The 24,669-nt window shown below is 35.3% G+C and overlaps 1 protein-coding gene across 6 annotated transcripts in view; it reads left to right on the top strand.

Annotated features, from left to right (window-relative positions):
* RIC1 (RIC1 homolog, RAB6A GEF complex partner 1) overlaps positions 1 to 24,669 on the top strand; it is a 46,504-nt gene extending 21,835 nt beyond the window's left edge. Inside the window, exons 4-26 of one of the 6 annotated variants that reach the window (XM_079329993.1) lie at positions 2,954 to 3,061; positions 4,128 to 4,270; positions 4,495 to 4,628; positions 5,576 to 5,667; positions 6,728 to 6,816; positions 7,668 to 7,812; positions 8,272 to 8,320; positions 9,409 to 9,558; positions 9,893 to 10,096; positions 11,534 to 11,572; positions 11,838 to 11,948; positions 12,576 to 12,665; positions 13,278 to 13,438; positions 14,475 to 14,613; positions 15,643 to 15,759; positions 16,549 to 17,277; positions 17,601 to 17,759; positions 17,859 to 17,992; positions 18,958 to 19,244; positions 20,001 to 20,195; positions 21,958 to 22,147; positions 22,283 to 22,471; positions 22,767 to 24,669. In XM_079329993.1, coding sequence (XP_079186119.1) covers positions 2,954 to 3,061; positions 4,128 to 4,270; positions 4,495 to 4,628; positions 5,576 to 5,667; positions 6,728 to 6,816; positions 7,668 to 7,812; positions 8,272 to 8,320; positions 9,409 to 9,558; positions 9,893 to 10,096; positions 11,534 to 11,572; positions 11,838 to 11,948; positions 12,576 to 12,665; positions 13,278 to 13,438; positions 14,475 to 14,613; positions 15,643 to 15,759; positions 16,549 to 17,277; positions 17,601 to 17,759; positions 17,859 to 17,992; positions 18,958 to 19,244; positions 20,001 to 20,195; positions 21,958 to 22,147; positions 22,283 to 22,471; positions 22,767 to 23,052 — 3,940 coding nt within the window. In that variant the 3' untranslated portion in view covers positions 23,053 to 24,669. Of the gene's footprint in view, positions 1 to 2,953; positions 3,062 to 4,127; positions 4,271 to 4,491; positions 4,629 to 5,575; positions 5,668 to 6,727; positions 6,817 to 7,667; positions 7,813 to 8,271; positions 8,321 to 9,408; positions 9,559 to 9,892; positions 10,097 to 11,533; positions 11,573 to 11,837; positions 11,949 to 12,575; positions 12,666 to 13,277; positions 13,439 to 14,474; positions 14,614 to 15,642; positions 15,760 to 16,548; positions 17,278 to 17,600; positions 17,760 to 17,858; positions 17,993 to 18,957; positions 19,245 to 20,000; positions 20,196 to 21,931; positions 22,148 to 22,282; positions 22,472 to 22,766 lie in introns of those variants that run through there. The other 5 variants (XM_079329994.1, XM_079329992.1, XM_079329996.1 and 2 more) reach the window with 5 other exon arrangements.

Here is a 24,669-nt window from a genome sequence, read left to right as displayed (position 1 = left end):
TAAGTACATGCTTTGAGATTCCTACAATTAACTACTTAAGTATTTCTTAGATACTTTTGGTAGCAGTGACAAATTTGTAAATATTATTTCTCAGTTAATTTTGTCCATGTGTCATGTTGTATGACTTAATTGCTGTGTAATTAGTGGGGGCCATAAATGCAGTACCATGCACCTAAAAAAATTAGCTGGCTTGTGTCCTGTTTCCTCTCTGAACTTCCCACCATTTCAGATAACAAACTTCAATTAAATTCTTCCTACCAATTGAAGAGTCTGTCTGACTCTGCTTTTGCATGGTGTTGCCTCTTTCTTGAGTTTTGGATACTTTTAAGTTTGATGTGGTGGGGCTTTTAAAAACAGCATCCCTAATCTTTCCATGCTTGAGATTTTCTTGGGTTGCAGATTTTCCTCAGTTCTGAGTTTTAAGAGATTTATTCACAGGCTTCATTACATTAAACAGATGCCATGCAAATAGCAATGATTATATTTGATTTGACGTGCAGCTGGTTGGTCACTGGAATGTGTTCCTCTCAATTCTTTGCAAAAGTAAATTGCTTCAAGTTTGGCTGCAGCCATAGCAGATGCTGATGTGGCAATCCAGACCAAACATTCTTTCCTGCCTCAGTCATCTGTGTGCATTCTTCGTTTAAAGGTCATAAGAACTCAGCCAGTGAGGCTGACTCATGCAGATGTGGACTATATGAACACAGTGTACTTTCAGTAGCACTTCCTGTGAACCCATATTGAGGATTTCTTTTTGAATTGATGAATTAGACATAATCACAGGCAATGAATTAAAATAGTGGCATTTTTGGATTTTCAGTCAAGGTGATGTACTTCAACTCTCTGTGGGTCAGCCTCTTGCAAATTGGATAAAATAACCCTTTTTGGAACAGGAATGATAGTTCCCCAGTGGAAAAGATAAGATACCACAGGTGGTGACCAATTTGCTAAAATTGTTCTGTGAAACTGAAAATATTCAAATATTCTTGTAAGTTTTTGTTTTTATCAAAGGTGTTGCAGGAAAAAAAAGCCATCCGACATGGAGACTTGAAATTTTTCTTCCTGCAAAAGATGCCTACCATGTTGTTACCATTCTGGCTTTGTAATTTGTGCTGTGCGGAAATACTGAGTTATGTACTTTGGTCAGTTAAAACAGACATGTTAATTTGTGTCTTACACTTGCCTAATAGTAACATTTGTGCATTACTCAACCCTTTCATCTCAGTTTGTCATTTGTTGTTTGCATTACTCAGTTGTACAACTGATTGTTGATAAACCGGAGTAATTTCATCTAGTTTGGGAGTATTCTGAATTGTGTGTCCATGTGATTTGAAAAGCCTATCTCCAAACACCTGGTGTTTTGTAAGTTTTAAAAACCACAACAATCCCACCATGCCAGTATTATTAAAAAAAAAGATTACTTTTTTTTCAGGGCTCCTGTCAGTTCATGATAGCTAGCTTACATGAACAGTAGATCTTTCCTAAGACAGCTGCCTTTTAAAATTAATTTTTTGTTCAAAATGCAAACCAAACATTCTAATAATTTAAATTTATACAAGTTGCCATCTTTTGGTGGTAGATTAATTAACCTTAAAGTAATTTTTTTACTTTTTGATGCAATTTTTCACAGCCTCCGTAGTTTCATTTTGGAAAAATGATGTTACTTCCATCTGCTAATTCCAGATTTTCAGAGGTTACCTTGGTCTTGCCTTAGCTGGCATAAGGAAAGGTATAGTGCCCACCAAATAATAACAGATATGAATTTTGCGTTGCTATAAAATGGGGATGAATTAAGGAACCTGATATCTACTAAGATAAACAAGACAGGAAAGAGACTGATGTATCCTTGTTGTGGTGTCAGACTTCTCTAAAGCTGCATCTGCTTTGGTTTCTGCCATGTCTTAAGCAGTTGTATTTGCTACCCTGATGTAAATCAAAATAAGTGTTTTGTCAGTTAAAATGCAAGTAAATATTTCATGAATTTGTTTACATATCTATTGTTTCTGACGATTGAAATTACTATAAATTCTGACTTGTCTGCAGTGCTTGTTTCATTCATAGTTTGCTTTGCTTACTAGCATAATGCTCATTAGATAGATAAGCTAGATGACATGTTACAATAGCTGGGACTGTAGGTCAGTTTTCGTGGCACATCTGATAACCCAGATACATAAGGAATACTTAATGATGCTGTAGTAATATGTCATGATGTTGTAAAGTAATGAATGAAATGTGAGATTTAAAATGAGGAAGAAAAAAATAAGAAACTTTCTACATCTAGAAGTTCGTATTGTGTAATGGTCATTTAAAGGGAAGGAATTAGTGTTCAGTCATCTCTTCTTAGTGAGTCTTAGGTTAAAAAATTTGCTGCAGGGAGGAATATTCCTATGAAATACTGTGATAGACGTCTACTTGTTTTATGAATGCTGAATTTATATTATAAACGTGGATCTGGCAAAAAGAATGGAAGAAACAAACATTTTGCAGTGTCTAATATCTGTAATACAGCTTGAAAAAGAATGAATTTGAGATACTTAAGAATTCAACATATTTAATTACTGTAAACAGTTGAGTAACAATTTATTAAATCAGATTTTTCACTGATACATACCACTTATTTTAGAAGTAAAAAGGCAAGCCACACAGCTATTGTAGTGGTCAATCTCTGTTCATTGTCTTATTTTGCCTATATACTGTAAGGACATGGAGTATAATAAGATAGACTAAGTTTTTATCACTAAAATTATATCCTAGAAATTCAGTGATGCTTGTGGCAGATTGCATGTGACTGATGGGTGTGGGGTTATGTATGAGCATATATACATATATATATGGGGGAGAAGAGACCATGGGAGCGTTAGTCAGTAACCCTTGCATCTTTTGAGGGACAACAATGTTTTAATTCTAATATTTCTAATATTAGAAATATTCTAATATTTCTCTTGCATTTTAGGGGAAGCCCACATCTGAAGGGAACCCCACATTATAAGGAAGAGCAATGTGCTCCTTCGTTAAATCTAGAAATGAAGAAAGTGCTGGACTTGCAAGCCTCTATCACAAGGTATGCTTAATGAGAATTTTTCCATGTATACCAGTGCATTTTAAAAAGTGAAGGGAAAACTGGATGGAAGAAAAGGCTTCTAGTAAGTTTTTATGCCTATTAATAGTAAGGACTAATATTAGTGAGTTACTATTAGCAACTAGTAAGTCTGAGGAGGTGAGAAAGTGAATTGCTGTTTAAGAGTTCTTTCTGTGCTTGGCTATACTGATATTTTTGGCATACATAAGTACGTAGTATGTTCAGTATTATAGTGTATTCCTATCAATAAGTTTGTCCTTAAGTTCTAAGTTTTTATTAGAGATTTCATGGAGGCGTTGGTAGGTTAGAGCAAAACTGTATCCAGCATTTCAGCATTTCTCCAGATGGCTGCAGAGAAGTTCTCATTTGTCCTTTTTCTTTACGTCTTGCTTTTTTGTGGTGATTGCCTGCCCTATAAAGAAATTTTGAACATACTAAGTAGACGTGTGAAAAGTTGGTGAAACTTCATAGCATTGGACTGAGGTGGAAGAGTAATATGGTGTAATAGGGGAACAGGCTCCTTAGGAGAAAATGGGTTTTGGAAGACATGCAGTATACACTGGAAGAGGCTTTGAATGCAAGTAGATTAACAGTAGTTGTCAGGATTTTGAAGATGTTTAAGGAAGAATTTAAAAGTCTAATTTCTCCTTCATCAATTTGTTTCAATTGCGGCTTAAAGTGGATTGTGAATTATTTACCGCTAGGCTGTATTGTTAATTTTCTGGGATAGGTGAATAGTTGTTTGTTGGAAGTGATGTCTTATGCTTAATCAAAAGTATTGTAAAGATCTTCAGCAGTTAGTATACCAGTAAAGCAATTACTCTAGCAATACAGACCTGTTCATGAACTGTGATTGCTGGAGAAAAGTTGAGGTGTCTACCATATTTTGTCAGCATGGTACATTTTTGTAATTTATGTATAACTTTATGATGCAGTTGCTGGTACAAGAAGCAGTAATACAGTGTTTATGACATTAGTTGATATTTCTGTGACATGACATTGATTTGAGATGAAGTTTTTCTAGGGATTAACAAATATCTTTTATTAGTCTGCAGTCCATGTTAGAAGATCTACTTGTGGCTACTGCTGATGGATTTCTCCATCTCATTCACTGGGATGGTATGACCAATGGAAGGAAGGCCATCAACCTGTGTACAGTTCCATTTTCTGTTGATCTGCAGTCTTCTCGAGGTAGATTTTAGGGATTGTATTGCTTACAATAGTTACCCCTTAGTAAAATATTCACTCTGTTCTTAAACAGAAATGGGGAAATTTTGCCGTTTGTGAGTGGGAATGAAATAGCTTCCTTAAATTAGGTTATCTCTTTGAAGTAATAAGTAAACATCTGAAATGTGTTTTGGCTTGCAATATTTCTGCGTTCACGTATTTTTAGATTACTGATACTTTCTCAGCAGGTTCACTTTTGGGATTTGAAGATGTTTTTATCAGAGATATGGAATACTGTGCCACGCTTGATGGCTTTGCTGTTGTTTTTAATGATGGCAGAGTTGGTTTCATTACACCGATGTCAAGTAGATTCACTGCTGAGGTATGTTTCCTTTAGCATTTTTACCATGCACAATACATGTGTTTTCCTTGGTATTTGCATTTCAGTTAGTTTCCTACTTTAAACTTTGTTCAGCTAAAAAGAAACTAAAATGTAATATCTGCTTAAGGGGTGATGTAAGACTGCATTTTGTAGCATAATTTGAGCTAGATTTTTATAGGGTTGGTGCCTCTGGGAGACCATAATTGATTTAGTAGATTTAACTTCCATGTATTTGTTCAAATTATCATTATAGACTAAGTCTTAACTGTGTCAGACCAACAGAGTTTCTTCTAGGCATTACAAGTGGGATGGCAGGAAATAGTTTCCCTAGGTAAAATGTGTATAATAAGTACTATGTCTAGGACTTAGTCCTAATCAAGTCTGTCTCTTTCTCATAGTGACAAGCATAGTTCAGATTCTGTTTTACAGGAATCTTTTCCAAGTTAGGTGTTTTCCTACCTGTAATTCAGTCTAAAAACTATTACATTTTGTTGTTAGATATCTTTATTTTAATTACAGAAAACCAAAAAGAATACATCTAATGTCAGACTCCTTCACCCACTTAAAATACCTGTGATCTCAGCTGTTGCAGATGGGAACTTACTTTCCTGTCTTTTCTCTTCGTTCTTAATACCATCTACCGATTTTTATTTTTTTTCGCTAGGCAATGTTAGGGCCTTTTTTGCCTTTTATTATTAAGGTCTTATAAACAGTTTTCTTGCATACTGATACCTTTCTGTAATTTATATTAAGAAGAATGAAACCAGTTTTGCATTTGCTGGATTTTGTTTGTTTGAGCCATGTCAATTATCTTGACGTTAATAGAAATTTTGAGATAGTGAAGGCCAGCTGGCAGATATGTAATATGGTGTACATGGATAGAAACTGACTGATATTAATATAAGCAGTATTTAACAAAAAAATCTTCTGAATTCCTCTCTTTACAGCAGCTCCATGGTGTTTGGGCGCAAGATGTAGTTGATGGAACTTGTGTGGCAGTGAATAACAAATACAGGCTAATGGCGTTTGGATGTGCCAAGTAAGTTTGTAAAGGCTGGTTCAGAGCAGGGGGGAGATTGTTTCATAATAAAGCTGAATTTGTAGTTACTTCTTACTAAGTTGTGTTGCAAGTACTGTAAAGATGAAAATAATCAGTCTGCCTAGAGATTGCATTATGTGCTGTCAAGAAGGCGGAAGAGAGGTGGAAAAAAATGGCTGCCTGCTTGAGCTGCAATTGAAATCTATGTTTGCTGTTCCAGTATGGGGGAAAAAAATTAAAAGGTGGCTTTACCAGGAGCAAGGATTGGAAAGTTCTGATATCCCAGCTAATCTCAAAGTATTATAAAGTAGTTATAAGTAGCTAGCAATAATAATATTGGACAAGAATCAGCGCTTCGCACTCAACTGAGAAAATGCTCTGTGCAGTCAAGAAAAAGGTTGCCTGTTTGAATAACTGTGAATATTTGTAAATGAAATTGTGGAAGTGCTTTTAGTTGTGGTATTTTGCTTACTGGTCCTTCAAGTTCCCCCTGTATAATACTGCTTTAGATGGCTTTAGAGTGCAGCTCTTTATTTTCTTTTATTGTATTTTGGGGTTTGTTTTAGAAAATATTTTAGAATCTGGTTTATTTTTCATCTGCCTTCTTAAGAACTAGTATTCTTGTTTGTAGTAGCAATACAGTGTATCTGTGTTTTCTCTGAAACAGGAATAGTTACTTCAATTTACTGACCTTAGTATGCTTTAATACATACTTTATGAAATTTTGGCACTGAGTAAATACTGCCTTCCCTCATGGATTGTCTGGCAATTGGAAGCCAAAAATATATGAGGATTGTGTGTACATATGTGTTTTAGGAGAGTGAAGTAATTTTAATGCATTGATTATTCTAGGACTGGTGTTTTGGGTCCTCTGAAGCCTTCTGGAAAGCATCTTAGAAATTTATTTCATACACTTTAGACTGTTATTTGATTCAACATCTCTGTTCATTTGTTAGATGAATTTGTAATTACTGAGAGAAAAGGCAGCTTTTCCTAGCCTCTTGAAACTGATAAGAAATCCAAATGGTCTGTAGTCTAAAGCATGTGTAATGTCTTCCAGTGGCTCTGTGCAGGTTTATACGATAGATACCACCACTGGCGCCATGCAGTTTTCTCATAAATTGGAACTGACACCAAAACAATATCCTGGTGAGTTACTTTTATTGCTAGAATTTTCCTGCTGTATTTAGGGTATAGTTTATTTTTTATCCTTGGCTAGTTAACTTCTGTTTATTTGTTTGCATGGTCACTGATGTTAATAGTATTTACTCCTGTTAGTTTATAGTAATTAACTCTTGTGTCTTGGCACTTACAGCTGCTTGCTTTTTAATTAATTTTTGGATGTGTTTTGTATGTGAGGGTTTGGGTAGGTGGTTTGTGGTTTTTGGTTGTGGGTTTTTTTTAACTAATTCCTAATCTTGAAATTATTTTTCAATTACCTGAGTAAATAAGAGGTTATTGTCAAAACTGATAATGGATATAATAGAACTGTGAATTAATTTGAAACAACTGACAAGTAGGGTACAGAAAAATACTGAGTAATGCAGCATCCTTCCTGCACTGCAGTGTATTTTTTCATGTAGTATTCTATGCTTGAATGTGGAACATACCAAGTGGTTGAAATGCATCCTCAACTGAAAATGTGCGTCTCTTGGTTTTCATTTAAAAAACAAATCTGTAAATAAGTTTTACCGTTGTGTTAAGTGCCTCTATTGTCTGAAAAATAATTTAATGAGAATTGTGGTTCTGTGCTTGTGTTATAGCAGTATATGTACTTCTGGCATGTTTTCTTGTATTCTTAGCTTTTATGAAACCAAGCATGGAAAAAATAATTTTTGGTTTGTTACTTACTCACTTTGAGATTGTCAGTTTGATAAATGCATCAGTTAATTGAAAAATCAAATATTTACTTCCATGTATTTTTGTTTATACTCTTACGGTGAAACTAGTTGAAGGACTTTCAGTGCTTTCACTTATTTTATTGTCTGCTTTTAAAACAGATATTTGGAATAAAACAGGACCCGTTAAACTAATCAGATGGTCACCAGATAGCTGTGTTGTGATGGTGACCTGGGAATGTGGAGGTTTGTCCTTATGGAGTGTTTTTGGTGCTCAGCTTATCTGTACTTTAGGAGGTGATTTTGCGTGAGTATTTTTATTGACATTGTAAAGAGTTTATTAGAAGTCTTTGTTTTTCCAATTGAAACCATATAATTAGAAATTAATTCACCAAATTAGCTTTTAAAAAATCTTTTTCCTTTGCAATTTCTTAGGTATTGAGATGTCATTGGAAAATATTCAGGAGGGGATCATTTAAATATAAGCAAAAATATATTATTTTCATTTTGTAGTGGTCTTCTTATCTGTAAAAGAAGATTACCTTAGAAGCAAGCTTGAGCAAGCCAATATTAAAATTCCCTCTGTGCTTGTATTTCAAATAGTTTATGCTAGACATCTGACAGTTGCATTCCCTTTTTTGTTGCCATGGATGTACCATGTGAGATAAGGTTCAATATAAAACTGCAAAAATACAAAGATAGGAATTTAATTTACAATCTGATGAAGTTTTTTGCAAACTCAGACTTGTTCTGTTCTGTTTTTAAGGTATCAATCTGACGGTGCCAAAAAGGACCCTCTGAAAATCAGTTCCATGGTAAATATGAATGTAAAAATACTGTAATAGCATGGCTCTTAAATTGTAATAGGATAGTTTAAAATTGTTTCTAGTATAACAGATTTTCAGAAAATCTCTTTTGCTTAATTTGTTTTCATAATAAGATGCCTTTACTATACTTCCTAACTGCAGTGTTGCATTGAAGGCAAAAGGGACAGCTGATGATTTTTTTTTTCACTAACTATGCATGCCTTTTCTTGCCTTTGCTTTTAATATTAAAAATGAAGACTTGGTTTTTCTAAATTTTTCTTTTTTATCTGATGTTATATTTCAGATTGCAGTGAGACACAGATCAACACTAGTTGTAAACTCACTTACTTCTCTCAAATTACTAGCTGGCCTTTGATAGTTAAAGTAACTTTACTCAGATACTAGTTAACATTAAATCGAATCCTGCTATCTATAAAATCAATAAATAAATAGAGTAAATTAGAGTAAATTTTAAATTAGAACAAATTTTAAACACATTCTACGAGGCCTTATAAAAACCATGGTGAATTTTGTGTAGTGTTTCTAAAACAATTTAGGTTATTTATCATGACATAGTTTCTATGAAGATTGGCAACTCTATACATCCATCCCAAGTGGAAGTACATGTATGCAATGACAGTACCTTTTAAATGTACCTTTTAAAACATTTCAAATATTGAAATTCTGATATAATTGAATTAGATGAAAAACCGCCAGTGTAATTTTGGAAATCAGGATTATTTCACACCTGGCTCTATGGAACTTTTGTTTGTTGCCCTAAACTGCAAATTAAATAGTCTTCATTACTTACATGAGTGTCTTTGCATACTTACACTTCATTTAATCATTATTTTTTACATAAGACAGGAAATAATTCAAACTAGATTCCTACTGTACTTTGTGAATTTTACTGTTTGATTCATATAATGATGCATTTTAGGACAACAAAATGCATGGATTTTTTCCAGGCTCATGTGTATCATAAGATCAGTTACAGTAAGTTTCTGTAGTTTTTGTTTTAAAATAATATATAGAGTTATATATATGTATGTAGAGTTGGGTTGGGGATTTTATTGTTGTTATTCTTTTACGTGCAGACCTGGGGATCAGAAGGGTATCATCTCTGGGTTATAGATGGGAATTCTTCAAACATGAAGCCTGAGAGAAATGCAAATAATGAAGCTCAACAGTTTGGTATTCTGCAGTTTCAGTTCATCAAGAGTGCACTCACTGTTAATCCTTGTATGGTAGGTTTTTTTGGTTGATAAATATATCCTTATTTTAGGTCATAGTTCCTGTTTTAGGAACTGAGTTGTTCTCTCAGATTTTAAGTTCTCTGCAGCCATTATTTTTTGTCATAGAGCCTTTAAAGTGACACTGTGAAAATACTGCTATGCAATACTATAACATAAAACCTGTTAGTATATAGTGATACAAAAACTGAGAACTGCCTCAACAGATGTTTTTCATATTGTTTACTTAGAATCGCTTAATATATTGATCATGTGTTTCCCTTTGTCTTCCTGTATGTCAAATTCAAAGTTGCTTTTTTTCTTTTGTTTTGTTTTGGTTTTAATATAGAGTAACCAGGAACAAGTCCTCCTTCAAGGAGAAGATCGCTTATATTTGAACTGTGGAGATGCAGCACAGGCTCAGAGTCCCCGAAATACTTTGGCACACTCTGAACATAACCACAGCAGGGAAAGAGGCCCATTTTCAGATGGCAGTTTAGATTCTCAGGGTTTAAGCACTTTACTAGGACACCGGCATTGGCATGTTGTACAGGTAATTGATCCTGGTAGCACATATGTGCTTTGTGCTTACAAGAGTTTGTAGGAATAGAATATGCAGCTGATCTCCTCACTCTCTGCCATACCTTTTTCCTCTGGTATGGGATCATTACCTTTCTATTGTCTGTGGGGATTTGCCATGGTACGGCTTTTTCTTATTGACAAAAGGTAAAGCAACATTGGTCGTGTCAGCATTGTGGCTGTGAGTTTGCCTCCTAGCTGATAAAAAGTCTTATGACTTTGGGAAGGAGAAGTTAAATTACTTTCCTGTGCTTTGAAAGGGAGAATAAATGCAACATGCAAGAAATCATTTAGGTATTTGTTATTTATGCAAAATGCTTTAAAACATATTCAGCTGATGAAAACAGCCTTCAGACTCCAGCAGTATTTTCAAGCATGAAATATGGCATCTATTTAAACATGTAACTAAAACGTCACAGTATCAGTCTTTCAAAGAAATAATTGCTTCCAGGGTAGCAATGGGACTTCTTCTATTTTCACTGTAATATAAATTAAAGGATAAATATCTTTTAATCTCTAATACTAATGTGTGTTCTTCCATGCTTGCATTGGTGACACTTTTTAAAAGAAAGGTTTCTGAAAGGTCCCCGGGATTTTCTTCTTCACTTCAGCACATAAATCAGTAGTGTTAAAAAGTATTTGATTCTAGGCATGTAAGGCAGGTTCTAGATACTGTTGAATTTCTTCTTTAGCTAGCCAGGTAGCTCTTCTGTCTAGTGAAACTTGTGTAGGAGGGAGAGGTCTTTGTTCTGTGGTAAAAATAAAGCTAAACCAATTAGAATTACTGTGGGGAGCAACATACTGATGAAAAAGGACAGTGGCCGGGTCTCAAAAGTACCTACCTGCCTTGTGTCAGATCAGATACAGTTTGAAGCTGGATTTGTATCATCCCATGTGACATGAAGAATCCAGCACTGAGATTTTATCTGACGTATTCCAGTCAAGTTCTCTTGTAAGAAGGCTTTTGCATATATTGGTGTGTATTTGTGACAGAATTAGAAATTTCATCTCTGTACTGAAAGTCCTGCCTCAAGACTGTATTTATCAAAACCTTTATGTTCCTGTGAAAGATCCCCTTGGAGAGGGAAGTAGATGGGAGGAGAGATGAGCAAATTGTGACTATTAATCTGTAATATAGTATTAGCTGGTGTATGTTGTTAATGCATTTTGGTGTTTCATGTATTGAAAACGGTAACGTTTAGGCATCAGTAACTTTTGGTGTGGGGGCAGTAATTGTATTTAAGACCAAAATTTCAACATTAAATACCTTTTTGATAGTGTTTTGAAAAAAAATCACTGATATTTTCCAAAACCCTTTAGGATATTACAATTAATCAGTACTTTAATTGTAGTTGGTCTAGTCATATAACAGTTTTGGTTTTCTCTCTTTTTTTTTTTTTTTTTTTTTTAGATTCATAGTACATATCTAGAGAGCAACTGGCCTATAAGGGTGAGTTATTTTAAGAACACGTTCATGTTTATTTAAAAATGTTGGAGGGTTATAATTGTCCATTAGGATTGGCTGAATTCTGAAAATGAAATCATTATTTTACATTACAGAAAGAAAGCTGTGTTATTATAATAAGTATGAAACATGAAGATACTTTACATGTTTTAAGTCTGATGTTGTATTGCCTTATGTGCTGTATTTGGATAGGATTTAAATAAATTTCCATTTTGAGGTTCTGGTAACTTTTTTTTTTCTTTTTTTATAGTTTTCAGCTATTGACAAACTTGGACAGAATGTAGCAGTTGTTGGCAAGTTTGGTTTTGCACATTATTCTTTACTCACCAAAAAATGGAAGCTGTTTGGAAACATTACCCAGGTGGGAGGTTATGGAATTTTATTCTGGTGTACAGGGAAGATTTTATTTGTTGGGCTGTGAGACTTGGACAAAATTGAAAGAGTATCATTTTCAAGTAAACAGCCTGTAGACACACTTGGGATTAGGGAATGCTGGTTTTACATGTGTTTCTCATAAAGTGTCTGAAACACAGATCTTGTGGTTTTAACACACTAATTTGTGTCTGAGTATTAGCAGAGTATTCCAAATTTGACTGCGTATAGTCAGACAGTTAATTCTATTTGTCTTATCTGAGAGTTCGTGTGACATAGCTTTGGATGTCAAGCTTGTAAATTCTGGCGAGAAATACATTTGAGAGGGTTCAGGGATGCCAATAGCATAAAGAACTATGGAACTGTATTTTGTTGGATGAGGTTTGTCCTTCACATACTACTCTTTAGTACTTTGCTTTTTTTAAACGTTAAATACATATACATATACATATACATATACATATACATATACATATGCATAGTCCTGCCACTCTGAGTAAAGCTTAAAGAGATTATGCATGGCTTTCAGAAATTACCCATATAATGTACATGTCTGTGTGTGTAAGTATATAAAAATACATACCTATATGTCGTCTGCTTGCTTTTTTCTTTTCAGGAGCAAACTATGATGGTAACAGGTGGCTTAGCATGGTGGAATGACTTCATTGTTCTTGCATGTTATAATTTAAATGATCACCAGGAAGAGGTGAGATACTTTTCTTTAAATATACAACGATTAGAATATCTGATCTGTATGAGAGTAGTATAAACATGAAAAGTATTGTGGTATTATAAGCATGTTTATACACTATAAACATTAGTAGCTTTTGGTCATATTCATAGTTTATATATTAATATATAAGTCATTCTTTGCAGAAAATTTTTGTTATTACTATTAAAAACTTTTCTGCTGACTAATGTGAATATACTCATTGTTCTGAAAACTTGGTGACATTTTTGCATGTTAGCACAAAGTATATTCTGAGATACCTGTTTACATTATTTTGGGACACTTTTGCAAGCTTTTAAACCTTGTGAACAGAGGAGATTTACTTACTCATTGCTTTTTTAGACTGAATTAAATTCCTTCCGTATGATTGTTGTTCAGTACTTCAGAGTTGGCTGTACTGTGCTTTAGCGGCTTCAGATGTAATTATAAAGTGCAGTGGATAAAATACTTGATGAAACAAAACTCAGTAATATGTCTTGGTAGAAATTCTTGACAGCCATTCTACAATAAAGAAAACAACCATAAGTGGAATTACTATTAGCTTGTTGGTAAGCAGAACTTGTATTCAAACTACTCCTTTCCTTGCAGCTGAGAATCTACCTGCGAACATCCAACCTTGACAACGCGTTTGCTCACATCACCAAAGTGCAAGCAAACACATTACTACTGAGTGTTTTCCGGGACATTGTGATATTGTTCAGAGCAGATTGTTCCATTTGCCTTTACAGTATTGAGAAAAGGTCTGAGGGGTGAGTGTCACTGTTAGAGTGCTTTTGCAGTAAGGTACCTGTTGATCTGCTCTCAGTCTGAGTAAATTCTTAGAATAATACAAAAGTGTGTGATAACTGGTGGAGTCGGATTTTTAAAATATAGTGGTAAGTGTTATCTCTGTGCACAAGTTTATGAGTGTTGTCACCTGCATGCATGCTGATAGGCACGTTAGGTGTGGAGGTAGGTAGTGACATACATGCACATTTCCAGCTCTCTGAACAAACGTGTTCCAAAATTGTAGGAATTTGAAAACTGAATATGAATAGGAGGAAAAGGTACTAAAAGACACCCGCATATTTGAATATTTTAAAAGCAAAATGTGTTTCTAACGTTAGAAGCAGTAATTAGTGAAAGGAAGGTGGCAGCAGGCTTGCAAAGATGAAGAGAGGAAAGGTTTGGTCTTGGTGTGGTTGTGAGGAATTGTTTCAGTGCAAAAGAAGTAGCAACATAAGATATTCCAGATACTTTCAGACAATTGTGAACCTAAGGAGGAGATAAAGATTCAGAGTTAAACGGGGGTTTTTAAAGTTCCTTAGTAGGTGATTTTTCTTACAGTTATGGTATCTTCTTTTTGGCAAGAATGGGCCTTTTTGTGGTAGAAGGAAGCAAGTTGTTGATGAATTTCAGAGAAAAATATTTTCAATGCTTTTTAAGAAAGCTCCCAACAGAACCCAAACCTGGGAAGTGTCTTTGAAGGGTTGATAGAGTAATATTCTAAAGTATCTGGTATTATCTTCTATGCACTCATAACTGAATTTCCCAAAGTATCAAGATAACTAACCCAGTTTGGGTTTGTTTGGTAATTTTATAGTAATTTTTATAGTAATTTTATAGTAATTTTTAGTAGCTATGTGGGCATTTCTGCTGATGTCTGATTAAAGGAATATCATTTGTTCTGTAGAGCAAACTGTTTGCTAAGGATATGTTGCTTATTTTCATTAGGTTTATTTCAAGGTAGTTATTTTGTGTTAAGTACTCCTGTAAAATTTCTAAATGTAATCATTTTCCTTTCAGTCTTAATCCTACTGCCAGTATCCAAATTCTTCAGGAAGTGTCCATGTCTCGGTACATTCCTCATCCTTTTCTTGTAGTGTCTGTTACATTGACATCAGTGAGAACAGAGACTGGCATCACTCTGAAGATGCCTCAGCAGGTAACAAGTCTCAAAATTTAGTAGAATTGGTGTCTAAAATTGTTGGCTTACTCTTTAAAGGTTACGTGGTTGATAAATCAATCATAAATCAGTTGCTCTTCTATGTGGTAAAATCCAGAATGTGTTTTTTTCTGATATTCATTATACAGACATTTTATATTTGAATTGGGGATGAGGGGGTGGATAGAGGAGTAAGAGTTCAGATTTTATTTCATACCTTCTCTTGTTAACTTGCAAAGTTTGGGACTAAATCTTGGTGAACAAATTAAATTTAACTCTGTCAAGGGGAAGGTTATTACAAGTCAGAAACCAGAGCAATCCATGGCATTAGGAATTTATTTTTCGCAACAATGTCTCCATTACTCAAAGAATAAATAGAAAAAATGGAATAATGGCATGATAGTATAAGGTAGCCTTTGACAATCCTGCAACAACCAAACAACAGCTTAAAAGGTGAAGTGCCCTGTCTTAACTTTGAAATTTAGTCATGACACTGAAAGCACATGCAAAGAGACTTTGTTGTCTGGGTTTCAAGCAGAGGAGGCTTAACTGAGCAGAATTATTGCCTTTCTTGACACACCTTACTAAAACAGTTCTTCTCTAACTGCAGCTAAATAAAAATTCAAGATGCTGTACAAGTGTAGCTCAAGTCTTGGCTCAGCTCTTGGGTTGTGTACCAGTGTTAGTCTTTGAAGTCAGATATTGACAATCATATTCTGATGATAAGAATACAGAGCTTTATTTTTCTTAGAATGCTGTCAGATTGCCCATTTTAAGACACATAGTTGGAAGAAGTCCATATTAAACACATGGAATGAGTCTGGTGAATAAGAAACCTTCCAGTATTTACTCCTTTCCACAAGAACTGGTTCTTGATTTTTCTGAGTATTTCTATATTGAATGCAGTTGTTAGTCATTTCTGTGGCACATTTAATTTGCACTTTTTTTCCTGGGTTTTTATTGTGGTTATAAGTGAAATTATAATTCAAAAAGCTTAAATAATTTGCATAATATTCTTTCTATCCATAGGCTTGTGAAGCTGAAAGCATTATGCTTAACTTAGCAGGACAACTCATCATGTTGCAAAGGGATAGATCTGGACCCCAGATACGAGATAAAGATAATAATCCTAATCAAAGAAAGCATGTGAGTAAATATATTTCGAGTATTACATATGGCTTCAAAGATATCAGTGATGGAAGAAGCCATGCAAGAGAATGTTCCAGACATAAAGAAAATAGGACTACAAGCAACGCAGTGTCTACACTTGCAGACTGAATTGTTATCTGAAAGTATATTAGCAATTGCTTGTGTTTGCTAGTTAGATTGAAATGAAATAGACAAGCTTTAAGAGTAAAGATATTGCCCAAAATTTGGTATGTATCAATAACAGAAAATTTCTAGTCTGTCTAGAACTGTTTTATTTGTTCATGGAACATTATCATTTTTTGCAGAATATGTTTACAAAGTTCTTGGAAATAACAGTATAAATCAGTTATTGAACTTTCAACTTTTCTGGGCTGATGAAAACAAATTCTCTGTGAAACGAGCACACTGGGAGAGTGAAATTTGAGAAGTTCAGATAAAGATTTGTCAGTTCTAGGTTCAACTTGTGGGCTAACTGAAGAAGCAGAGAGCAGGTTTTTATTTTTCACCTTTATTCTTATCTCTCTGCTTCCTGACCAAGTATTAAGGAGGTTAAAAAAATGGAAGAAATTACTTGAGTTAACACAAGTATTAAGTGGTCTTTTGTCCCATGCTAGGATGCATATAAGAGAGAAGCAGATTTGTTTCTTCTTTGTTAGAAGAATAACATGTTTGAAGACAGTAGTTCTTAGCTGAAAAATAGAGTTCTTGTGAATAAGGTAAAAATAAAAGGAATAATGGATACTGATTTTTTTTTTTTTTTTCATTTTTATTTTTCATTTTAAATAGCTGCCTTTTTGTGCTCCAGTTGTCCTAGCCCAGTCTGTTGAAAATGTATGGACTACTTGCAGGATTAACAAACAGAAACGCCACTTACTGGAGGCTCTGTGGCTCAGCTGTGGTGGGGCAGGTATGAAAGTCTGGCTTCCCCTGTTTCCCAGAGATCATCGAAAACCGCATTCCTTTCTGTCAAGACGGATCATGCTGCCTTTCCACATCAACATATACCCATTGGCTGTTTTGTTTGAAGATGCCTTGGTTCTTGGTGCTGTTAATGACACTGTGCTCTATGACTGTTTATACACTCAAACCAGTGCTAGAGAACACTTAGAGGTTCTCTTTCCTTTCTCCATTGTTGAGAGAACCTCTCAGATCTACCTCCATCACATTTTACGCCAGCTCTTGGTTAGGAACCTCGGTGAACAAGCCTTGCTTTTGGCCCACTCGTGTGCCACATTACCATACTTTCCTCATGTACTAGAACTGATGCTTCATGAAGTGCTGGAAGAAGAAGCTACCTCGCGGGAACCCATTCCCGACCCTCTCCTTCCCACTGTGGCGAAGTTCATTACAGAATTCCCCCTCTTCCTGCAGACAGTTGTTCATTGTGCTAGGAAGACAGAATATGCCCTGTGGAATTACCTTTTTGCTGCTGTTGGAAACCCGAAGGACTTATTTGAAGAGTGCTTAATGGCCCAGGACTTGGACACAGCTGCCTCTTACCTTATTATCCTACAGGTAATGGCACCAAATATATTGCAAGAGTGCTGATATTTACTAACATTGCAGTATTTTAAAAATAATGTAATTCCAAAGTTGTGCATGTTCAACAGGTTTTTAATTTAACAGTTTTCTGTTGATATGATGTCCATTTATGAAGGGTGGTAAGATCTTGAAGTGTAAGTAGTTAGTTTACTGTTTTAAATAGGAAAACAATAGCATGACATTACTGTTTATAATCTTCTGTATACTTGAATGTGAAACAGTGTGGCTTGACTAAATAGAACTTCTGATGTCCTATAGAAAAAATAAATCACTTAATTGTGCTTTGTTGCTTGCAGAATATGGAAGTTCCAGCAGTTAGCAGGCAACATGCTACTCTCCTATTTAATACTGCCTTAGAGCAGGGAAAGTGGGATCTCTGTCGTCATATGATTAGATTTCTTAAAGCCATTGGCTCTGGAGAAACAGAAACACCCCCAGCTACACCAACAACTCAGGTTTGTGATGAGAAAAGCAAATACTGTACTGTACTTTTATTATTAATCTTCATGTTATATATCATGTTTGAGTGTATATTCTGGTTTTCTTGGTTTTAGGAACCTAGTTCAAGTGGTGGCTTTGAATTCTTCAGGCATCGCAGCATTAGTTTATCCCAATCAGCAGAGAATCTCCATAGCAAATTTAATTTGACAAAGACACTGAGTATGCCCTCCGGCCCATCTGGAAAAAGGTAATGTCCTCTCCTTCTCCACTTTATTAGGTACAGGACTAACTTTCTTACCAATTTAAGGTATAGAAATAAATTATATGATAGATTTGTCATCATATCCTTCTACATCTTTTGCATTTATCACTTCACAACTTTTGTATTGTTTGTGTCTCATAACATGCTTGGAAGAATATATTCTCACACATGTAAATATATGTATGTGTGTTTGTATGTATACACAGGCATGCTTACATAGATATTGCTGTCCAAAGGACTCTGGATGTGGTGGTACACATTACATGTGGAGTAATTTAAGTAGCTAGTGAGACCACATGCTTCAGATATAAGGGATCTGTTTTGCTGAAAAATACATTTTGGACAGCTCACAGTTCACAGCATCACTGCTATGCACATCTTGATGTGGCTGTGCATTTCCATGCTACAAATTAGAACCTTTTATGCCTTGGGATATACCCCTCTAAAGCTTCTGTATACAGAATCGATGTTGACAGGTATCGCAGTTCAGAAGTAATATTGATCTGAAATTCGTTATTCTCTTTGCTTTGGTGTTTTTCCCCATCCTGATTTTTAAAACAATCCTAGTATAAATTCTGAATTAGTATTTTTAATAGAGAGTACAGCCTTAAAGGTTTTGATAGGAAGAGTTTAGGCACCAATAGTTGACTATTTCTCTGAACTTTGCAACATCATCTGCCTTTTATCTCTTTTTTTATGCATTGCTAGTAGTTTAATCCTCTGTAAATACTGCTGCTGTTGTAACTTAAATCCTTAATTTCACCTACCTGTTGAGGCAGTGGGATCTTTTAGAGAATATAGACAGCAAGGAATGATGGAAACTGATTCTGCTGTTATATAGAAAGCTCCCCTTCTATTACTCTGGTCACTTGATGCTCTGCAATTGTGGCCAACAGCCTGTGCAACTCAGCTTTATCAGTGTTCTCTCGGCTGTTCTGTGCTGTGTGTAGGTGGAGTAAAGACAGTGACTGTGCTGAGAACATGTACATTGACATGATGCTGTGGCGGCATGCTCGGCGTCTGCTGGAGGAAATCAAGCTGAAAGACCTTGGCTGTTTTGCTGCACAGTTGGGCTTTGAGCTGATTGGCTGGTTGTGCAAGGAGCGAGCCAGAGCTGCCCGTGTGGAGGATTTTGTGTGTGCTTTGAAAAAGCTACACAAGGATTTCCTCTGGCCATTTCCAGTTATACCAGCATCGTCCATTAATTCACCTTTCAAGAATGGAAAGTACAAGACAGGTACAATAACATCTGAGTTTGATATTAACTAGACTTCCCTCCTGCAATGCTACATCTGTGACTTTCACTCTGTGCTGTCTCTGGTCAGCCGAGATAAGAACAGGCTGAGGCTTGCCACCTGCACAGCTTTCTCACACAGTATATTATTTGAAGAGATTCTCTTTAGCATAGCCAGTATCTCTTGTGTTATTATCATTTTTGTTGAAACCTGTTTTCTCAGGTGCACTGAATCAGACATCAGTGTGGATGTTGAACTGAGCAATGGAAATTGCTCCAGTGTAAATTGTGCTGCAGAAAATTACTAAAATTTTGTAGTCTCTAGGTGAGCTTTTGATTAACTTTTTAAAAATTAAATAGTAATGTAAAGTTTGAAATTTACTTTGTAGATGGTAAGAACTTTGAAGACTGCTGTAAACCTCTTTCATATTATTGATCTCTCAGTTCACTACCTTACGTCCATGTGGCAGGGTTGACATTGGCTGCCAAGTCTTACTCTTCTTAGTAGTAACATCATTATTTACTTCTGTTGTTGGTAGCACTTTATGACATCATACTTCTTTTATGCCAGTGCTCACATATAAAGGTGATCAGAAATTCCTGAAATGCCTAACTTGCTGCATTCCCTTTTATTTCATTGGTCCCCTGAATATTGACTTAGATGCAAGTTTTAGCTTCCTGAAATGCCTGGAGAGAACTGTCTAAATGTCCTTTTGGATAATTACATGATTTTTCTATGGTGTGTTTTGATTTTCTTAGCTGTGGGGGAGCAGCTACTAAAATCTCAGTCTGCAGACACCTTTGTAAACATGGAAATGGACCAGGGGGTTTCAAACACACCTCGCAGTCGTAGCTGGCTCGGTACTATCAGCTCTTCTCAGCGAGAGATTGACACTGTTTCATCCCATGGTCCACACATGCAGGATGCATTCCTTTCTCCTTTGCTAAGTAAAGGTTAGTCACTCTTCCTTCTGTCTTCTCGTTGGAAAAATATGAAGTGTGTGCTTGTATTTTGATATTTGTGTGTCACTGCTGCATTGTTGCTTCTCAACTGCTGATAAGAAAAATTCAGGGAAAAAAAAGGACTTACTGAAAAGTGAACTGAATCTTTTACAACACAAGGATAATGCCCGTGTTGTGCATCTTAAGTACATGAAGTTGAATATGAAATAGATATTTGCTGAAGTTTCTGTCTGTGGTGACGTCTTGAAGCTCAGTATTTTTTCTGTCTGACTAGGAAGAGTGCCCTGCATTGTGGATTTTTGTTTGTCTCTTGCATGCATCAGCCTCCTACAGGAGTTAGAACAACTCTAATTGCATGAACTTTGTGCTTTTGGGTTTCTTAAAAGTGATATTAGATACATTACTTATTGAGGAAGTTTATGAAATTAGAGACCTATATAGTTGTGGTTTTTTCCTATGGTTTTATTTAAATTGCTTTTTAAAAGCTGCAGTGTATTATCAGCTTACTGAAAAAGAGAAAGTGTACTTGGTATGTCTTTTTTCTGAACACAGAAAGAGATGGGAAAAGTTTTTCAGACCATTCTAGTATTTATAAAATCTAATTTAATTTTTCTTATACTTCCTCTTGGCCTTGAGCATAGAACAATGTTTTCAACAGTATCTTAATCATGTTATTCCCACTCTATTAGGGCAAAGATCTAAGTACACAGTGCACTACAATCTCTTAATTTAAAACTGTAGAGCCTTCTTTGAGTTCAGAGCATTTGGAGATCCTCTCTGTCTGCTTGGGCACAGTCTCATTTTATTTCCACTCATGTTTCTCTTGTTTTTTAAATCTGGAGACTGCAAGAAAATTAGTATCTCTTTTCATTGCACTGATTTACTGCTGCCTGCAGTAAAATTCAGCAGTTTACTACTGCTCTTTCTATAAACAAGCACATCAGGCTGGAGGAAGACCTTTGATTTCAATGGACTTTGGTACGCATTTTGAAGCAGTTTATTTCTAAAGAAAATAAATTAATAGCCTTTAAAACATTACAAGCTGAATTCTAATAACAATTTCACAAATTACTAATGCAGCACTGGTATTCAGGGGCAAGAAGATGATAAAATAACTTTTTGACTTCCTAAACATTTCCAAGAAAAGATGCATCTGCTTTAATATGAAAATCATTCTTAAGAGTTGGTGCCTTTGTGACTCACCACTGTAAAGGTTTTAGCTTTGATGTTGCTGTTCCTTTGAAAATTCTGTTACTGCATGTGCTATTCATGTTTTTACTGGAAATACTTATTTTTGTAATTCATCCAGGTAAATATTTGCATTCCAAAGCATTCAAAGTCTTCATGGTTTTGTGTGAAGAAAGTAATTTTATATTGAAACTGAATTTTAACAAAATTAAGTAAGCAGAATTTTAGGCAGACTGTAACCCTTCCTAGACTTAATTCTAGGACTATAGTATGCAAGATGCTGTATTGGTGCTTTTATGATGATTGCCAACACATACCTAGGATCTCTTACTGATAATAATTCTCCTGAGTTATTTTTACTGGATAGAAAAACTATTGCATTCCTGCAACAGTAGTTCTGCCATCCAGTGTGACAAGAAGAATGCTGAAGCAGGATGGACAGTATGCCTGAAGTAACTGTGATACTCCATAAAGCAGTACTGTTTGCCAGTTTTTATAGGAATTAGTTCAGAAATTCTGGGTCTTACTAAAGTAAGTAGTTTCTTTTTTCCCTTATGTTTCTGAGTGTTTTTGATAGGTGATGAATGCAGCATTGGTTCAGCAACAGACCTGACTGAAACAAGTTCTATGGTGGATGGAGACTGGACCATGGTGGATGAGAACTTCTCCAATCTAAGTTTAACTCAGTCAGAGCTCGAGCAGCTCTCTCTAGAGCTGGCCAGTAAAGGGCCACACAAGTCACAGGTGCAGCTGCGGTAAGTAATGACACGTGTGCCTTTGAGACTGCTTCTTTCTCCAAATGCTGCATGCTAGCAATTATCAATCTACACAATTGCACTGCAGTTTTTGTCTTGGGAGTAGAAAAACAGACAGCCTCTTTTTCCATATAGGTACTTGCTGCATATCTTCATGGAAGCAGGATGTCTGGATTGGTGTGTTGTCATAGGCCTTATTCTCAGAGAATCTTCAGTTATCAACCAGGTTTTCAGTATCATGCAGTCCTCTGATATTGATGGAGACATCTGTCAGAATATCAAGACTGGGCTAGATGCTGTTGACAAGTGGGCTTCTACAGATTGGTAAGTGTTACTTTCCACCTTCACATTCGAGGGGTAGATGGTTACTTATAAAGTAACTTTGCTTTATTATGTCAGCCTTAGCTGTAACATCATTTCAGAGAGTTGTAATTGAACAGGGGAAAAAAACCTCAAAACATAAACCAAACCCAAAGCAACCAGCTTTCCAACTTTTATTTTTTTTTTTTATTAAGGTTACATTTTTCTCTTTATTTAAAAAACATTTCTGCTTTTCAGGCACATGACAGAAGTAATAATTTTAATTCATTCATGGTGGTCTGTTCTATTCTCTTCTTAGCCCTGGGTACAAGCCATTTCTAAGTATCATCAAACCACAGATCCAGAAACTAAATGAAATAGTGGAAGAGCAAGTACAACCTGAAGCGTTTCAGCCAGTGAATCCTTCTAAGGTTCCTGAACAAGCGAACCCAAGGGCTGAGGAAAACAGGACTTCATCTAGCCATGGCACTAATCCTCAGAGTGATGGTGGCAGCAGCAGTGCAAGCAGACATGAAGAAGACAAGGCTAAGACTGAGGATGAGGATTCATTCCAAGAAGGCAGTTATGACTGTGTTGTGTCTTAAATGGAAGGTGAGCAACTTCCCAGCATCAGGTGTGAAAGGAAGCAAACCAGCTCTTAGATCTGCTTCTGTGTTTTGGATTTGAACTCTTTTTTTAATTATGTTTTCGTTTTTTAGTATTTCAATCTTTGAAATTTTTAGTGGGGATAACTAAACATCAGTTTAATCTAATAATTTCAAAAGGAAGCATGACTCTTTTTTGATGCAACCACCAGACTGCAGCTTTACATTTTGATACTTTAAATAGTGCTGGAGAGACAGTGAACATACACAGAGACAGATTCAGTCAATGTTCATCAGTACCTTTATATCACCAACAAGGTCTGAAGAAACTACTTACATATTGCTTGAGTTTAAAAGGCAAAGAGGGGATTAAATATAAAAACTGTTTTCTTTGTGGCTTGCCTGCCTAATAAATGTCTGATCAATGCAGTTCGGATTGGTTTGATACCGATATTTTGTATTAAAGGACTGTAAAATATATTGTATGTTTTTGTGAATAATCTTGTATAAATACTCAAGACTGTACCATATTTGGAGGTACCTATATGTATTTGCATGTTTCTAGATGACTAGTAAAGTTAAAGCAGAGTTGCACTTCTTTCTGGATGAGGCATACTTTACTGACCTAACGCTGACACAAGGTGGCTTACCTGTTTTTTACTGCCACTTAACAGATCTTGGGGTTGGGTTAAGGGACTGCTGAAGGTTATTTATTTCATTGTAAATTCTTTTCTGATAAATGGATTTTTAAAATGTAAATAATCATCATATACTCTTGCTATGGAAAGCTAGTTTAACAGCTCATACTTAAACATTTTTCAAACATTTTATAATATGCATACTTCTAACTAAGACATATTTAACTTTCATACAATGTTATGAAAACCTGGCTGCAGAAGTCTGTTGCTTTGAGGTACTTATTTTTTCTAGCTGCTGTCCCTATGTAATAACTACCTGTAACAGTATTAATTTAGATATTAGCTTGTTTGTACTGTGCAATCTGAACAAAAATGCAACATTATTCATTTTATACACGATAAACTAGTTTATTTTTTATAACATCACTTGATTACTGACATGGACCAAACTAGTCATCATAGGGTAGTTACAGCATCTGTTGCTTTTCTAGTGTAGTTACTAAATGCACATTCATTTAAACTCTGAAAATGAAGAATATTCACAATTAAGTTTTAAATGAATTGTGGTTTCATCATATTTCCTTTGTAGATAAGATCAAGTGCTTTAAAATGTACAGATATTAAACTGTTGCTTTAGAATGGCTTTACTAAGCCAATACAACCAGTACAAGTGCAATAATTGCGAGTATTACGTGGAAAGCTGGAGCTATTAATGAATGCAACTTGAACTTCATTTTAAGAGTTAAAACTGAGGCTGAAGTTAGAGGAAAGAAACTCAGTCTGAGTCCCAGCATTAAGCTTATTCTGCATTGTAGCTACTGGTTACAGATAATGTCTATCATACCTACAAGCCTGTTGTGACCTGACGTCAAAATTCATTATTGTTTTAAGGGGATAATACTTAAAGCTTTTTTTTTAATGATAAAGAAACCTGCTTAATCTATGTTAAAAGAAATAAAAGCTGTGCTTCAAGTTAATA

The sequence above is a fragment of the Erithacus rubecula genome, assembly GCF_903797595.1.
Source record: "Erithacus rubecula genome assembly, chromosome: Z".
Lineage (NCBI taxonomy): Eukaryota > Metazoa > Chordata > Aves > Passeriformes > Muscicapidae > Erithacus > Erithacus rubecula.
This window is presented reverse-complemented; position numbering and strand designations above follow the sequence as displayed.